General features: G+C 45.6%; 1 protein-coding gene across 1 annotated transcript; it reads right to left on the bottom strand.

The window, feature by feature from the left end:
- LOC120703147 lies at positions 1-712 on the bottom strand. Its single transcript, XM_039987162.1, has one exon. The coding sequence runs from the start codon at positions 571-573 to the stop codon at positions 334-336; it is 240 nt and encodes a 79-aa protein (XP_039843096.1). The 5' UTR covers positions 574-712; the 3' UTR covers positions 1-333.
- Between the last annotated feature and the right edge of the window lie 18335 nt (positions 713-19047).

A 19047-nucleotide genomic window follows, 5' to 3' on the forward strand; every position in this document is an offset into this window, starting at 1 on the left:
GGCATACCAACCTTGATCATGTATATATGCACAGGGAAATTAAAATAATATGTTACAGTATACAAAATAGAAAGATGGGGCATCTATTTTAGCCTCCCCTCCCCACTACGAAAATTATACTACAATATAACAAGAAGAAATGGACCAGCTAGTGTTCCCCAAGCAAGCAAGTGGCGCAAGCATAATTGAGGTAGCTAAACAAACAAGCTGCATATATAGCACGTGCATATCTCACAATTCAGATTGCAGCGTAGTAGTATCAGTATGCAACCTGTGCGCTTGGGCTTGCATGGAAACCGTACGCTATACTATATACATGCCAGGGCCGGCGTGTCATGGACGGCGGCGGCGGCGAGAGGCGTTCTTGCCGGCCGCCGCCATGGACGCCACGGCCTTGGCCCACGCCACGAGCTCCCGCTTCATCCGCTTCTCGTCGCCCCAGACCACCGGGTCCACCGGCCGGCCCGTCTCCGCGGCGAGGAACGCCGCCGCCGCCGCCCTCGCCGAGACCTCCTCGTCGGCGCCGCCCGCGGCCGGGAACGCCCGACGCGCCATCTCCGCTCCCAGAGCCATGTCGAACGGCCCGCGCGCGCGCACCACTCCTCCCGACCGGTCGCTGCTCAGGCTGGCATGAGGAAGAAGAACTCGGCGGTCGGCGCGCCTGCCTCCCGGCTCGTCTTTATACGCGCGCGGGCGCGCGCCGCAAGCGCCGGCGGCCGGCTTGCGTAATATCTGGCGCGCGTAGCATATTCCTCCGCGCCGAGGCGGGGGATCGTGTGACGCGGAGCGGGCCGCGTGCGCCCGCGGATCGATCCGGCTGGGGGCGTCGCGGTCCGGGTTCTGGACCGGCACCACCATGGCATTGTGGTGCCGTCGTGTCACACTACATACACGTTCCGGATACGATCCTCGGCGAGGTACGATCGGGAAGCTAGCAAACGTGCCGGGGGACACGGCCGGATCACCATCCGTTCTTGTCGGAACATACACGGGGGTGGTGGCGCGACGTGCGCGCGCGAGCGTTCAGAAAGCTCGCCCCTGCTGCGCGCTACGTACGCTGATGACATCCCTCGCCGTCGCCGGCCGGCCGTCCTCGCGGAGTTGTCGCGGCGCACGGAACGTGCGTTGTTGCCTAGCGACCTCGCGCGCGCAGCGGAACGGGAACGGAATCCTGCTCGACGGCGACGGTGCCGCGGGATCGGACCACATGCGCCGGTGATCGGACCGGCAGGCCGAGGAGCTCCACAGGACACGGGAGCATGGTCCCGGCCGTGGACTTGTTGTGGACCTGCACGGGGTCTCCATTTTCAGCGTGGGTTCAGTATTCCCCCGCGCCCGCTGTCGTGAGGGTGATGGATCATGGATGGATTAAGCCGTGAAAAGGGGTAGCTAGGTTTGGTGCTGCTCCTGCACCGTTACTGTTAGGGGCCAATATAGCAAGATCGACTCAACTTCCTTACAAGATGAGAAGCATGCAGCTCCAGCTCCAGGTACACGGTCCTGCACACTCTTTTTTTTTCTTTTTTGCGAAAGTCTCAACAAATCAAATTAACTAGCTAGACAGACGTGAATGGTTACGGCTGTGATTTCGATCGATTCATTTCATGTCACGGTATCGTTTTCTTTCATTCATTCCTACACCACCAGTTACAACCCCCTGAGGATCTGCAAGATATCAATTTGTTCATCGCCTCTTCTGCTCGCCGTAGGCTCTTCTTCTGTCCAGCTATTCATGGGGCCCGGGCCTTTCGTTATCCTTCTCTCCTAAACCACGAGACGAATATCACCACCGCCAGGTTAGCGTCAAGTAATCTCGGCACTCAACTCGACCAATTGCAAGCAAGCAACAGATCCGCATATTCGATGGATTCAAGACCGACGACGAGCCGCGACGTGACACCTACAAATTAAGACCGACTTCCTTAGCAGTGACAGATCTAGTATGAACATCTAGGAGGGGCTCATTTTCCTTCCCTTCTCTCTTTTTTTTTCTTCCTCATTTTCTTCTTCCTCTTCTTCATTCATCATCATTGAAAATTGTTGGGAGGGCTTCGGGGGCTGATTGGCTGCATGGGGGCTCCAGCCCGCTCCTATTCCTTAGTTCTAGAAAGAAGCTATATGTTTAGATTTGTCATAGCCAAACAATTTAACTTTGAGTATAAATAGCCAAAACCAAAAGAAAAGATGTTAGTAGATTTACTGAAAAACCAGCTATCATAATATGTAATTCTTTATCGTAATAAATTCTTTTAGTGATATTGTTTGTTACAGATAAAAATATAATATTAATTTTTGCGAAACATAGTACAACACATACACACATGCACATTCACCCCTATACGCACCCCTAGCCTTATGAGCACCTCTAAGAGACCGAACCGTTAGATCATCTAGATTGACGAAATCACTATAGATGTCTTGATGTTGATTGGTGCATCGCCTACCACTGAAACAATAGCGCCGATTAAAATGCGAACACTCGTGTTGAGTCGAGAACTTGAATACGGATGGACATATTCCACCACAAAGAACATTAGCTTACCAGCTGAGCAATGCTTAGTTTGCTATGAAAAAACATATAATGTTTGAAATAAGTTTAACCTAAATGTAACTATATCATTAGCCATCCAGATTAGTACTCCCATTATGTATTTTGTAGTACGTATACATATGAGCTAATATTTAATATCTCTGTTGTGTTCGAACTGAAAGCTCGCCTTCAGGACAGCAATACTACATTGACGTCTTTGATGCGCATAAAACTGCTAAAGAACCGTCTGAATCGTGACGATGGAGCGGCGTCGATCGATGATATTTCAGTCGTCGGTGTTGCGACGCCATGACAGCGCCGGCAATGCCATCATGGTGCGGGTGGAGTAATAATAGATTTGAAGGCTGAAGAGTGTTGATGTTGCGGCGGCAATCGCTCGTTTGATGGCAAGCGAAACGGGCTGCTAACGGCGGCAAGGATTATGTAGTGTACTAGTGTTGCTTGCTTTCAATTACCAATTATTTTATATGGGTCAAGGTTGTGATCACATTTTCTATTTTTTTTATATTTTTGAGGTCTTTTACGGTGCACAATATTACCACTTGGTAGTATGTAGTATAGAGATGATCCCACCGTCCATTAGGCCAGTCTCAGTTGGGTATTGATAGTTTACGGTCAACTGTTGAAAATTTTTTGCAAAAAAAATGGAGGTGCGAGGCGGCGGCAGATCCGTGCTGCCCCGTCGTCCTCCCCGCCGACGGGGGAGCGCGTGGCCAAGGGAGGCTTGAGGCCGCCGCACCCCGGGGAGGCGGATCCGGCAGTGGCGACGTCGGTGGAGCGCGCGGCGGCAGCGGCGCGCGGATCCGGCGGCGGCGACGGGGTCGCGGAGGCGCACGGCGAGGTGGAGCGGGGTCTCCCTCCTTGGCACGTCGTGGCGGTCGATGATGGCGGAGACGGCGTCGGCGACGGCCTCCCCCGCGATGGACTCCTGCTCGGTGGCGACCTCGCCGGCGCGCGGCAGGCGCGGGAGCCCCGCAACGAGCCTCCTGAGCGCGGCGAGGTGCGCCGGGCTGTGCGCGTACCTGGTGAAAGCATCTAGGCCCCTAATTCGAGTTTTGGTAATTAATGACAACGGTTTGTGGATTAATGATTTCATTTGAGATAATGAGTATAGGTTGATCCACGGATGAAAGAGATTTGATTGGGAACGTATGGAGTTTTGGAGATGATGAGCAAAGCTCGGGTTCAAGGCAAAGGTATAAAATAGGGCTTTTGCATTTTACCAGTCACAAGGCGATTAGTGGATGAAAAGTGACCGGATTTGTTGGATAGATAGCCATACTATTAAGAGGGGTTGTGTACTCATGCTTGACGAGTCTTTAGTGCTATTTTGCTCAAAATGTCTAGTTGCATGCATGAGGGCTAACGGCGTTTTGAAAAGATTTGAAAAAGACTAAGTTTGAGAGCTGACTGAGTAACGGCGGACAGTCCGCACCAGAGGGGCGGACAGTCCGCGCCCGTTCCAGAGAGCTTGCAGAGGCTCTGGTGGGCTGGCGGACAGTCCGGCCCAGGTGGGCGGACGGTCAGCCACTGTATTTCAATTTAGTACCAGAAAGGGTGTCTCTCTGGTGTGGGCTTCAAAGTTGAACGGCGGACAGTCCGGCCATGGGGCGCGGACGGTCTGCCGGCTAATCTCAGTTTTGTACCAGAGAGGTTGTTTCTCTGGTTTGGGCTGAAAAGTGAACTGCGGACGGTCCGCTCCTGAGACGCGGACGGTCCGCAGGCTAATCTCAAAGTTGTTCCAGAGACGATGTTAGTCTCTGGTGGTGTGGAACTCTTAACTGCGGACGGTCCGCCCCTGGGGTGCGGACGGTCCGCCAGGGCTTAACGGCTAGTTCTGACACGCATTAAATGTACTCTGACTCACTAGTTTATAACGGCGGACAGTCCGGTTTTTGAAACGCGGACGGTCCGCGACTTCGCAGAAAAGAGTGTAACGGCTAGTTTTTGAAGGGGTGTCTATATATACCCAATGCCCGGCCATTGGGTGCTTCTCTTGGCCATTTGGACAGCATTCTTGACACATTAGAGCTAAGGCATCCCTCTCTCACACACACTTGCTTAGAGATTGCATTCTTGAGAGTGTGAGAGCTTCCTAGTGCATTGCATCAAGAGTTTGAGCTTTGTGGCATTAGGGAAACTTCAAGCAAGCGTCATCAACTTGTTACTCTTGGGAGTTGCCGCTCCCTAGACGGCTTGGAGAAGAGGATTTCGTGGAGCACCTCCAAGGAGATTGTTGAGGAGCCCCGATTTCGGTTGTGAGAGGTCTTGTGCTCACATCACCGGAGTGGTGAAGAGCAACTCTAGTGGAATCGAGGTGTGGAGCGGTTCCTTGATTCAAGTCGGCTCAAGATCAAGATGTTCTTGATAGAGGAGCGGTTGATTCTTGGAATCCACCTCAATGTGGATTAGGGGTGACCGGCAAGTCATCGACGCCACGGGATAAACTCTTGTGTCAAGCTTGGTTACTTCTCTTGCTCTCTTTAATTCTTGTTTTACTTTGAGCAATTTACTTTACTAGAGCTTGTTTTGCATCTTGTCACCCTAGGTTGCAAACCCATCTAGAGATAGTAATAGCTTGGCATAGGGCTTTTCTTTGTTACTAATTAAATTTCTCTAGTGTTGTTGGCTTTAGATTTTAAACCGCCTATTCACCCCATCTAGTCGGTGTTCTTGATCCTACAAGTGGTACCAGAGCTAAGTACTCCATTAATTGCGGATTTAACCATCTTGGAGTAGAACAATGACTAGTGATCATGGGATTCATGTTGGGAAGCCACCGTTCTTTGATGGAAACAATTATGATTATTGGAAGACTAGGATGTCGGCCCATCTCAAAGCCATGAATAGAAAGCTATGGAGAGTAGTAAATGATGGATATGTCATTTTGGACCCAAAGAGTTTGACACCCCTAGATGAGGAAAATGAGACTAAATGATCAAGGGGTTAATGTGCTCTTTAGTGCTCTTGATGTGAATGAATTTAATAGAGTCAAGAGCCTCACAAATGCAAATGACATAGGAGAAGCTCATGGAAATTCATGAGGGCACATCAACTGTGAAGGAGGCCAAGTTATATTTGCTTAAAGGGAATTTTAGTGAATTCACCATGAAGAATGATGAGAGTATAGCCGAGATGTTCAACCGGCTAAATGACATTGTGAATGACCTCAAGGGACTTGGATTTGAGGTACCGGATGGGGATTTCAACCACAAGTTTCTTAGATGTCTTCCGGAAAGATATGACACAATTGTGACCTTGCTTGTAAGGTCAAATATGAAGACCGCAACTCCTACACAAATATTGGGAGAAATCCTCACCCATGACATGTTCAAGAAATCTCAAGATGAAGCTCATGGGGGAGAAATTGATATGAAAAAGAAAAGTGTGGCATTCAAAGTTCAAGATAGCAAAAATGAAGAAGAAAGTGGATGCCAAGAAGAAAAATCGGATGAGGAGATGGCTCTCTTTGTCAAGAGATTCAATAGAATGATGAGCAAGAAGAACTTTGGCAAGAGAGGTCAATCATCAAGAAAAAATCCTTTTGTGGACAAGACTTGCTTCAATTGTGGTGAAGTAGGTCATATCATTGTCAATTGTCCAAACAAGAAAAAGGACAAGAAAAATGATGAAAAGAAGAAGAAGAAGTTCATTAAGAAGAAGAAGAATGGCCAAGCTTATTTTGTTGAATGAGATTCCGATGCAAGCTCCGATGATGATGATGATGATGATGACAAGCCATCCAAGGGAGTTACCGGGATCGCCATCAAGGAGGCTCCATCACTCTTCTCTACACCACATTGTCTTATGGCAAAGGGTGGTGCAAAGGTACAATAAGATGGTGAACTTGATGAACTTTCATATGATGATCTTGTTGAAATGCTTAATGATGCCGATGAATTCATGACAAAAGAAAAAGCTAAGTTGAAGGACTTGAAGTTGAAGTTTACTTCTTTTCAAGATTCCTATGAGGAGCTAAAGACTTCTCATGAGAATCTCAAAGAAACTCATGAGAAGCTTGAGGAAGCTCACAATACCTTGCTTAGTCATGAAAGAAAAGCAACTTTGAGCATTGGTGTTAGTTGTGATTTAATTGATGATAAATCTTGTGGCTCTAGCTCTACTAGTTCTCTTTGCACCAAAATTGATAACCCTTCTTGCAATGAATCTCTCATTATGGAAAATGATTTGTTAAAGAAAGAGGTTACTTGCTTGACTAATGATTTGAGAAAATGCTATGATAGTAGAGCAAAGTTTAATCATTGTTGGGCAAGCCAAAAGTTCACCTTGAACAAGCAAGGGTTTGGATATATTCCTAAGAAAGGGAAGAAGGCTTTTGTGCAAATCAAAATTACTTTTGTGAAGAGTAGTGGCAAGCCATATTGTGAAAAATGCAAGAAAGTTGGTCATGTTGAGAAGAATTGCACCAACAAGAAAGTCGTATCCTTTTATTCAAGTTACATTCTTATGAAAAATTCAAATGGCAATGTTAGTGCAAAATTTGTTGGGATACCTATAAATGGTGCTAAAAAGAATGCCATTTGGGTGCCAAAAGTCTTGGTCACTAATGTGGTCACTAACATTCAAGCACCCAAGAAAGTTTGGGTACCTAAAAGAGTTACTTTCTCTTTGTAGGTGAATTACAAGTCCGGAGGAAGACATTGGGTGCTTGATAGTGGATGCACTCAACACATGACCGGAGATCCAATGATGTTCTCCTCTCCAGATGAGAATGTGGGTGGCTATAGTGACATCATCTTTGGTGACAATAGCCGGGGCAAAGTCAAAAGAGTTGGTACAATTCCTATATCAAGTGATCATTCTCTTTCAAAAGTATTGTTGGTTGATTCTCTCAAGTTTAATCTCTTAGCAGTCACTCAACTTTGTGATTTTGGATATAAGTGTAGTTTCACTAAAGATGATATTGTAGTGACTAGCTTGGATGGAAAAGATCACATCTTTACGGGATTTAGACATGAGGATGTATATCTTGTGGATTTTGCTACTAAAGAGGCAAACTTGTCCACTTGCTTATTCACTCAATCATCTTTGGGTTGGTTATGGCATAGAAGGCTAGGTCATGTTGGCATGAAGCAACTCAACCGACTTTTGAAGCATGATTTAGTAGTTGGCTTGAAGAATGTGAAGTTTGATAAAGATAAGCTTTGTAGTGCATGTCAAGCCGGAAAGCAAGTTGCAAATACTTATCCCACTAAGAGTGTCATGTCAACCGAGAGACCATTGGAATTATTGTATATGGATTTATTTGGTCCTACAACATATAGAAGTATTGGTGGAAATTGCTATTGTCTTGTGGTAGTGGATGATTACTCAAGATATACATGGGTTTTCTATCTTCATGACAAGGCCGATACATATGACACATTCAAAAAATTCTTTACAAGGGCCGAAAATGAATTCGAGCTCAAGGTGAAGAAAGTGAGGAGTGACAATGGAAGTGAGTTTAGAAACACAAGAGTTGAGGAATGGTGTGATGAGAAAGGAATCAAGCATGAATTCTCAACCAAGTACACTCTGGAACAAAATGGTCTTGTTGAGAGGAAAAATAGAATCTTGATTGATATGGCAAGATCAATGCTCTCCGAGTATAATGTTTCGGATAGCTTTTGGGCCGAAGAAATCAACACGGCTTGTCATGCCTCTAATAGATTGTATTGCCATAGATTTCATAACAAGACCACATATGAGTTGCTCATTGGAAGGAAGCCAAATATACCATATTTTAGAGTGTTTGGTTGCAAATGCTATATTCTCAAGAAGGGAACTCGGTTATCAAAGTTTCAAAGCAAATGTGATGAGGGTTTTCTTCTTGGATATTCATCTAGTAGCAAGGCTTATCGGGTCTACAACAAAACACATGGCATTGTTGAAGAAGCATATGATGTTGAGTTTGATGAAACCAATGGGTCTCACAATGAACAAGAAAATCTTAATGATGTGAGAAGTGATGGTTTGAGAAATGCAATGAAAAACATGTCAATTGGTGATGTTAGACCAAGAGAAGAAGATGAAGATGAAGATGGTCCTTCTATCTCTATTAGAGTTAATCCTTCAACTTCTATCTCAAATGATCAAGCACAACAAATTGTAAAGATTCAAGTAATGATGATTCTCAAGAACAAGATCAAGTTGGTTCATCTAGTGCACCTTCTTCATCAACTCAAGAACCCATTGTTCCTCAAAGAATTCATCATATTCTTGCAAAGGATCATCCGGTGGATCAAATCATGGGTGATATTAGTAAGGGTGTCCAAACTCGATCTCGCATTGCTTCATTTTGTGAACATTATTCTTTTGTATCTTTTCTTGAACCTAACCGTGTAGATGAAGCATTGAGATATCCGGATTGGGTGAATGCTATGCATGAAGAATTAAATAATTTCACCCGGAATCAAGTTTGGGATCTAGTTGAGAGGCCCAAGAATTATAATGTTATTGGCACTAAATGGGTCTTTAGAAACAAGCAAAATAAAGATGGAATGGTTGTGAGAAACAAGGCAAGATTGGTAGCTCAAGGCTTCACTCAAGTCGAAGGTTTGGATTTCGGTGAAACTTTTGCTCCCGTTGCTAGATTAGAAGCTATTAGAATTTTATTAGCTTATGCTTGCTCTCACAACATAAAACTTTTTCAAATGGATGTGAAAAGTGCTTTCTTGAATGGCAAGATTAGTGAACTTATTTTTGTTGAGCTAACTCCCGGTTTTGAAGATCCCAAGAAGCCAAATTATGTATACAAGCTCTCTAAAGTTCTTTATGGTACTAAGCAAGCTCCACGAGCTTAGTATGAAAGATTGAGGGATTTTCTTATTTCTAAGGGCTTCAAAATTGGTAAGGTTGATACTACTTTGTTCACTAAAGATAATGGTAAAGATTTGTTTGTTTGTCAAATTTATGTTGATGATATTATCTTTGGTTCAACTAACCCAAGTTTTTATGAGGAATTTGGTGAAATGATGTCTAGGGAATTTGAAATGTCCATGATTGGTGAATTGAGTTTCTTTCTTGGACTTCAAATCAAGCAACTCAAGGAAGGCACCTTTGTGTGTCAATCAAAATATGTGAAGGATATCTTGAAGAAATTTGGTATGGAAGATGCAAAACCAATCAAGACTCCTATGGCCACCAATGGGCATCTCGACCTAGATGAGGGAGGTAACCCGGTTGACCAAAAGCTTTATCGTTCTATGATTGGTAGTTTGCTTTATTTGACCGCATCTAGGCCCGACATCATGTTTAGTGTTTGCATGTGTGCACGATTTCAAGCCGCACCTAGAGAATGTCAGATTATGCGGGGTGCAAGGTTGATAGGAAAAACACCTCCGGTGGTTGTCAATTTCTTGGAAGATCTCTTGTATCTTTGTCATCAAAGAAGCAAAATTCCGTGGCTCTTTCAACCACCGAAGCGGAATATATCTCGGCCGGAAGTTGTTGTGCACAATTGTTATGGATGAAGCAAACTCTTCTTGACTATGGTGTGAAATTTGATGAAATTCTCTTGTTGTGTGATAATGAAAGTGCCGTGAAGATTACCTCTAATCCGGTTCAACATTCAAGAACCAAGCATATTGATATCCGCCATCATTTTCTTAGAGATCATGTGAACAAGTGATATCAAGATTGATGGTATTGGCACGGATGATCAATTAGCCGATATATTTACCAAGCCTTTGGATGAATCTCGGTTTTGCAAGTTGAGAAATGAGTTAAACATCATTGACTTCTCAAATGTGGCTTGAAAACTAGCACATGTGGTATATGATTCTTTCATGCACTAGTTGTTTCATTTTTCTGAATTTTTGAGGTATTTTTGAGCCATTTATGAGTTTTCATGATTTTACTCGATTTATTTTTGAATTCTTGTTGAAACTTGCTCATATGAGTCTTTTGAAGGTTTTCATGCAATATTTGAGATTTTTGGATTTTTATATGAGCAATGATCCCAAATTGAAGTTGGAATTGAGAAAATTGGCAAATTTCTGGGCTGACTGAAATTTGGTACTGCGGACAGTCCGCAGGTATGGGGCGGACAGTCCGCCGTTCATGAGAATTGTCCACCAGAGGCTCTGCAGAGAAGTTGTCAACCGCAAAAATACACTACGTACAGTCCGCCAAAGGACCGAGGACGGTCCGCCAGAGGCTGTGCAGAATATGCCAGAGGCAGTGTCAGTCGGGTTGCAGTGTAAAATATTCAGAGGCGGACGGTCCGCCAAAGGACCGCGGACAGTCCGCGACTGGACAGAATGGTGGGGTCGGCCAGACTTGACTTATATTGGATGTCCCTCTCACAACCCCCACCAAACCGCACATATCACCCAAAAGGCTCTCTCTCTTTCTCTCTCAAGCACGTGGGGGAGACGACAAGGTCAAGGCTTTTTGGCGTGATTCTCGGACGGTCCGAGAACATCTCCGGACTCTTCTCAAGACTGTGCATCATGTCCTCTCGGTATTTTGACGAATCCCTAACTCTTGTTCTTGGATTTCTTTATTAGAAAGAGTTATGGTTAGATGCTCCGATCTATTTTTGGACCATGGATTCTTGAAAATACTTGGGGGATCTTATTCCTAGTGATGAGGAAATGCTATAGTTATAATTTGGCTGGTGGATTTGAATCGAAACTCAAAATATGGGTGAATCAAAGATGAGGGCGATTTTGTGTTCCTGCGCAGAACAGATGGATCGCGGACAGTCCGCCTGCTGGACGCGGACGGTCCGCCGTGGTAGTTCATGAACCGCGGACGGTCCGCGTTCAGAAGTGCAGACGGTCCGCTAGTATCAGATTTTTCAGATAAAAACTGAATTGAGTTATATCATTATGGATTGATCCTATTGCTTTAGTAATTGTTTTTATGGTTAAATCTTGAACTCAGGCCACCCCGGAAGATCATCAAGGCCACAGCTTCTAAAATCAAGAAGGCAATGACTTCTAAAAGACAAAGAGACAGTGATGACTCGAATGATGTGAACTATGCTCCAAATGTCAGTGAGATGGCTGCAGCTTCTTCAGTAGGAGATGCAGGTGATGAGTCTTCAGAGGAATAGACTGAGGGGGTTGATAATGATGTTACAGATTTGATGGGGCTAGATCTACCTAGCCGACAGTGGACTGCAGAAAGCTATGCAAATGCAAGAGCAGTGGATCAGTTCGGCTTGCCTCGTGACACCAATATTCTCTTCTTCAAAACTGAGGTACAAAAAGATGTTTACTTTGGTCATCTAGTTAAGAAAAATGTATTCAAACATCAAACCATTGACCTAGGCTATATGAGACAACAACAAGTCATGACTGATCTAGTAGATAGATTTCAGCAAATGGGGTTAGCAAATTTTTTGCAGCATAGGTGTGATTGGAATGAAACAGTGATACGCCAGTTCTATGCCACTCTAGAGATCAACATGGTTGAGGAAACATTTAGGTGGACAACTGGCAAAAGAACCTATGGTGCTACATTTGCACAATTTGCTGAGGCTAATCAATTGGATTATAATTTCATCAATAGTGAGCAAAGTATGAATGTTGTGTTAGAAAACCCACTAGATGAAAATGACTACCCCATGTTCTATGAGCCTGCACATCTTGGAATTGCTAGAAGCTTTGGGGGCACTCAGGGTCTGAGGCATCATCCTGCAGTGATCAATAAGATTGTTAGAGTCACATTCATGCCTAAGAGTGGCAACAAGGACAAGATTAGAGGGCACTATTGGAATATGATATCTCATATCATGAATGGAAATAGAATAAATGTCACTGTTCTTATCATGGATCAGCTTGCAGATTTGAGGCTTAACATGGAGATGAACTTGTATTTTGCTCCATACATTATGTCCATCATCAAGGTTAAATCTAGCTTCAGAGGGTTATGTGAAAGCAAGCACACTCCTTTCAGGCCATCCAAGAATGACAATGCTTTTCTCTTGAGGCCTTTAACTCCCTTCCCTGGAGATGATATGGATGCCGAAGCACAGGGGCAAGATGATAGTGATGATGATGCTCACATGGGAGCAGCTGCAGCGCAACATGCTATGCCACCACCGCATCCTCCTGTACAGCAGCAGTGGGCCCCTCCAGCTAGCTACTTTGACCCATACTTTGCATCCATGCAGGAGAGCATGTCCTCTCAGATTGCGGGGTTGGCTAGTCAGATGCAGAATCAAATGAACCTTAACTTTCAGAACATGCAGCAGCAGATGCTCCAGCCCATAATGGCTCAGATGCAGGGGTTTCAGGAGAGTTTACACTCAGATATAGCAGCTCTTGACTCACGTTTTGAGGATTTGCCCTCTTCTGAGCAGTTTGAGCTGCTTGAGCAGAGGCAGGAGCAGCTAGAGCAGCGATTTGATTCTTTCAGCACAGCCTTCACAGGGTTTACTGACCACTTCTACTCAGTGTTTCCGGCTCTAGTGCCGTCTCCAGAGTTCTACCCGCACCAGCCGTTCTACCCACCGCCACCTCCTCCACCGCCGATGGATTGACTTTCTTGGCAATTGATGCCAAAGGGGGAGGTTTGGAGTGCTTGGATCTAGGGGGAGCTCATGGACTTCTCATGGAGATCATTCGCTTTCGGCTTCCGCTTGCCACTCATGCGTATTTGTGTTGAACTATTGCTTTACATATTTATGTTTGATCGGTTTGAGACTTGTGTTTGGATTTAAACATTTGGTTTGTAATGTGTGATGAACTATGTTAGTTTGAGTTACTCTTATCTATTTATGTTCATCTTGTGGTTGTGAGGTTGTGCTAACCAAGCTAAATTTCATATCATATATATCTTGTATCTTGTATGCCTCGATTTCCACTTGTAGGGAAAACTTCGTCAAAAGTTTCAAATATATATATGTGTACTTGGTATTCATGCAAATTTATATGCACATATCAAGGGGGAGTTCTCTCTACTCATAGAACTTGATGAATTTATTCATACCATATTCTGAAATTTTCAAGAAAATGAGTAAGTTCTTCCAAAGTTCAATTCTAAGTCCACCTTATGCCTAGTGTATAAAGTTGACTTGAAAACTTTTATCACTCCAAAAATTAGTGTTGTCATCAATTACCAAAAAGGGGGAGATTGAAAGCATCTAGGCCCCTAATTCGAGTTTTGGTAATTAATGACAACGGTTTGTGGATTAATGATTTCATTTGAGATAATGAGTATATTTGAGATAATGAGTATAGGTTGATCCACGGATGAAAGAGATTTGGTTGTGAACGTATGGAGTTTTGGAGATGATGAGCAAAGCTCGGGTTCAAGGCAAAGGTATAAAATAGGGCTTTTGCATTTTACCGGTCACAAGGCGATTAGTGGATGAAAAGTGACCGGATTTGTTGGATAGATAGCCGTACTATCAAGAGGGGTTGTGTACTCATGCTTGACGGGTCTTTAGTGCCATTTTGCTCAAAATGTCTAGTTGCATGCATGAGGGCTAACGGCGTTTTGAAAAGATTTGAAAAAGACTAAGTTTGAGAGCTGACTGGGTAACGGCGGACAGTCCGCACCAGAGGGGCGGACAGTCCGCGCCCGTTCCAGAGAGCTTGCAGAGGCTCTGGTGGGCTGGCAGACAGTCCGGCCCAGGTGGGCGGACGGTCCACCACTGTATTTCAATTTAGTACCAGAAAGGGTGTCTCTCTGGTGTGGGCTTCAAAGTTGAACGGCGGACAGTCCGGCCATGGAGCGCGGACGGTCCGCCGACTAATCTCAGTTTTGTACTAGAGAGGTTGTTTCTCTGGTTTGGGCTAAAAAGTGAACTGCGGACGGTCCGCTCCTGAGGCGCGGACGGTCCGCAGGCTAATCTCAAAGTTGTTCCAGAGACGATGTTAGTCTCTGGTGGTGTGGAACTCTTAACTGCGGACGGTCCGCCCCTGGGGCGCGGTCGGTTCGCCAGGGCTTAACGGCTAGTTCTGACACGCATTAAATGCACTCTGAGTCACTGGTTTATAACGGCGGGTAGTCCGGTTTTTGAAACGCGGACGGTCCGTGACTTCGCAGAAAAGAGTGTAGCAGCTAGTTTTTGAACGGGTGTCTATATATACCCAATGCCCGGCCATTGGGTGCTTCTCTTGGCCATTTGGATAGCATTCTTGACACATTAGAGCTAAGGCATCCCTCTCTCACACACACTTGCTTAGAGATTGCATTCTTGAGAGTGTGAGAGCTTCCTAGTGCATTGCATCAAGAGTTTGAGCTTTGTGGCATTAGGGAAACATCAAGCAAGCATCATCAACTTGTTACTCTTGGGAGTTGCCGCTCTCTAGACGGCTTGGAGAAGAGGATTTCGTGGAGCACCTCCAGGGAGATTGTTGAGGAGCCCCGATTTCGGTTGTGAGAGGTCTTGTGCTCACCTCACCGGAGTGGTGAAGAGCAACTCTAGTGGAATCGAGGTGTGGAGCGGTTCCTTGATTCAAGTCGGCTCAAGATCAAGAGGTTCTTGATAGAGGAGCGGTTGATTCTTGGAATCCACCTCAACGTGGATTAGGGGTGACCGGCAAGTCATCGACACCACGGGATAAACTCTTGTGTCAAGCTTGGTTACTTCTCTTGCTCTCTTTAATTCTTGTTTTACTTTGAGCAATTTACTTTACTAGAGCTTGTTTTGCATCTTGTCACCTTAGGTTGCAAACCCATCTAGAGATAGTAATAGCTTGACATAGAGTTTTCCTTTGTTACTAATTAAATTTCTCTAGTGTTGTTGGTTTTAGATTTTAAACCGCCTATTCACCCCCCTCTAGTCGGTGTTCTTGATCCTACACCTGGACACGTCGTCCATGGCGGGCGCGGCAGGCTCCCCCGGCAGCGGCCGCAGCGCGCTCCTGGCTCGGTCAGGCGGATCTGGGACGGGGCCCGGAGGGGCATGGGGTTCCCCCAGATCTGGCGCGGTGGAGAAGGGCGGCCGGGATCGCCGCGCACCGGCGGCGCCGCCGGGGGCGAGGACGAGCGGTGGGGAGGAGCGTGGCCGGGGGGGAGGGGGATCTGCCGAGGATCCAGAAGGGGGAGGGGGATCTGCCGAGTGAGTGAAGGGGGTCCGGGGAGGGGAGGCGCGTGAGGAAGAAAGAGGGGAAAGCGGAAAGGGGAGCAGAGGAGAAAGGTGGGGCGCGTGAGGAAGGGGGCGAGCGTGTAGTCTAACGAGTGGGTGGGATCGACCGTGAGTTTGGAAACTCACGGTCAACCGCATATTCAGCATCGCGGTCTCAGTTGGAGTTTCATCGACATAGATACCTAGACTGGGAACTATGTAGCCGTGCCAGATGAGTTTCATGGTGATGAAACTCTCCTCACATCCCATGAAACTCCATCCTTCTCTCTCATTGCCACGTCAGCATAATTGATGGTATTTAATGTCATAAAACTCTCCATGAAACCCCCACTGAAACTGGCTTTAGCAGGGATATGATAGTAATTATTGACTCGGTATTACTTAAGGGCTGCATTCGATCTGTTTCTCGTTTTCAACCCTATGTGCCGCCGCCGACTGCCTCCTCCCCCATGCGCCATGCACAAAGCTCCAGCCAACTCCCAAGGACGTCGTCACTTCCATCGGCGATTCGGCGTCACTTCTTTCCCTCCCGTGGTCCCCGTGCCGGCCGCTGCGATGTGCTCCCCGTACGTGCCGGCTGCAGCCGTGTGATGCATGTCGTCCCTGTGCAGGGAGCCTGTGCCAACCGCTGCCGCATGATGTCGTCCCCGTGCCTGTGCAGGGAGCAGATCGACATTCCATTGCTAGTTACCGCTGCGCTTCGTCGCCGCGGCGCTCGTGACCAGTTACCCATATTACCCTTATACTACATGGATATTCTACCCATACTACTGATCAATGTTTCAGTTGTATAGATAAATCTCAACCGTCCGATGTTTACATACGCATCCTTCTCAGATGGTAGTATATAGTCGTATTGTGCACCGTAAAAGACCTCTATATTTTTAACTAGATGAGTGGCCGTGCGTCAACGAACAATTACCAATTATTTTATATGGGGTCAAGGTTGTGATCACATTTTCTCCTTTCTTTTATATTTTTAACTAGATGAGTGGTCGTGCGTTGCAACGGGTGATAATAATATTTTCAATAATAATATATTGGTACTTAAACAAGCTAGCTAAATATTTGATATTGATGTTCACACGAATTCACCAGTAATAAAATAGTATAAAAATCATATAGACAAGAATAATGTTATCCAAATGTGTCTAAAAGCATCTCCAAGAGCTCTTCTATAATTTTAGCTAAATTTAAAGTTTTACAACCTTTGTAAAAAGATAGAAGACTTCCTATAGTATGGGTAAACCAACAGACTCTTTAAAACTACACTCTCCATATGTTACTGTGCCTGTGGACCCCATGTGTCATACTCATTTTCTTATCTTCTTCCCCACCTCCTCTCCTCTCGCTCCCGATGGGCCTGCACTAGGGCCAGCGCGGCGAGGGCGCCCAGGCTGTGAGCGGCCTCGTCTCCTCCATGCGGGGGCGGTGCTCGACGGCGGCTCGGGACGGCGGGGCCGGTGCTCGGCGGCGGCTTGGGACAACTGGGGTAGAGGGCGACGCTCGACGGCGGCCTAGGGCGGCGATGGCAAGGGCGGCACTCGGCAGCGGGCTGGAACAGTAGGGGCGGCGCTTGGGGGGCGACCCGCGGCATGCATGAGGGAGCGGACTGCAGGAGGTGCGCGGGGAGCGGGCCACGGAAGATGGCGAGCGGGACAGGTTTTTTTTTTGCACAGCGAGAGGGAGGAAATATAAAATATGATAGCTAGCCAAGCAAAATAAAGAGTCTGTTGGATCCGAGTTTTGATGAAAATTTTCTTCTTTTAGCTAACAGTATACAAGAGCTCTTGGAGATGCTCGTCTTAACACATTGCGAAAGGATTTTCTGATATGCATTGCCATCAAAGGCCAAAACGTCAACCATGAAGTGCGGCGCTCAGCTCGGGCACGGGGATAGCGAGAGTGTGAGCGGGCTCCTTCATCTTTCGCCCCGACATCTACATTCTCTTGCCGAGATGCGTTTATTGTGGTAGCTACTATTGTTACTTTCTGAAAATCATGGAGAAAAGGTGTTTTGGAGAGCAATTGACGTGCTCTTTGTACTGATAATGCAATTAAAAGTAATATGTCCAAATCACTACATGCAAGCTTTACAGTGCTTGTCGAGATACATATTTATAACCATACTTGAAAGTAAAAGAAGGATAAGACAACTGCACTTAGCCATAGAAATAGAGATATGTATATCAGGTAGGGCGAACTGCGAAACCTTCCAACATTATAAAAATCTCAGGACTGGCTTTTCGAGATCGAAAAGGCGATCTGGGTGAAGCCATCATTGAAGATATTTCATCATCAGCCTCTGTGTTTTGAACTTTTTTCTTCCCTGTAATCAGCAATAGATACGAGTTGTCTTCAATTCTAACAAAGGAACATGCCAAACCAAATCCTAGTGCATCCTACAAATTCAGTGTAAATGCAACCTTTTTTAGAGTCAGCTTTGTGATCATATATATGCAATCAAGGACACTGAGGGATGCCATGAGTCAGCTTTGTGAGTTGCTAGATGGTGAACAATTACAGAGCATGGATCTAACGACTCTTCCTTCTAATCTGTGAGCTCAATCTGGACATGGCAATATGGCATGTTCGGAGTAACATAAGTCACGGAGAGGGTCAAGACCATTTACAACATTTTTTTTATTTCCTAGTCATGTATTGGGAAGAATTGTGTGTTGTTACCTACTAGGAACAAGGACAGCTGCTCTGATACTAAAGGAAATCCAGCCATTATACTCTTTGGTAGTTAAACTGGAAGTTATATTATTAGACAACATAATAGCATGATTTTGCATGAGAAAATAATAATCTATATATCTATTTTTTCTTTTAATAATAATATTAGAATTATTCCTTCACCTTCCCTTTCACAATATCTTTGATAGGTAATACCAGGCCAATGAAATCTATATGGACATCAATAAGACATGTTGGTAGCTAGACTGTGATCACCAATCAGCCAATGCCTAGTAATAAAACTTACATGACATTGCTCTAATGTCTACCGCCAGCAGGGGAACCATCCAAGGTATTTCGTACCTAACAAAACCACTTCATGAGTCTATCAACACTGATGAATTCTTGAGCTACAATGCTAGAACGCAGCAAATCATCCAGGTACGCTTGCTCACAGTTCACTCTAATGCACAAATCAGCCTATTATTGCCAGAGTTTGTGCATATTTTCTTTTTATTAGGCACTTCAAACAAACATATCTTACGCAGTGGTGATAGGGTTAATAGCGAGAAATTAACATTGAGCTCTACCTCAACACGCACAAGGCCTGCAGCCTCGGCCCCACCATGCCGTTCGTGCACCGCCTCCTCCAAGAGGCCATCTCTGGCGAGCCCTCCCTCGTGCTCGGGTTCATGCTGTCTGCGGTTGGCGGCACAAGGATCTGGATGTGGGCCAAGGGGGAGCCACCGTCGCTCAGGCGCACGCTCTA

The sequence above is a fragment of the Panicum virgatum genome, chromosome 4K (genome assembly GCF_016808335.1).
Source record: "Panicum virgatum strain AP13 chromosome 4K, P.virgatum_v5, whole genome shotgun sequence".
In the NCBI taxonomy this organism is placed as follows: Eukaryota; Viridiplantae; Streptophyta; class Magnoliopsida; order Poales; family Poaceae; genus Panicum; species Panicum virgatum.

What these genes read in the sequence shown, in the direction of transcription:
- LOC120703147 (XM_039987162.1), bottom strand. Translation starts at nt 573, where the DNA reads ATGGCTCTGGGAGCGGAGATGGCGCGTCGGGCGTTCCCGGCCGCGGGC.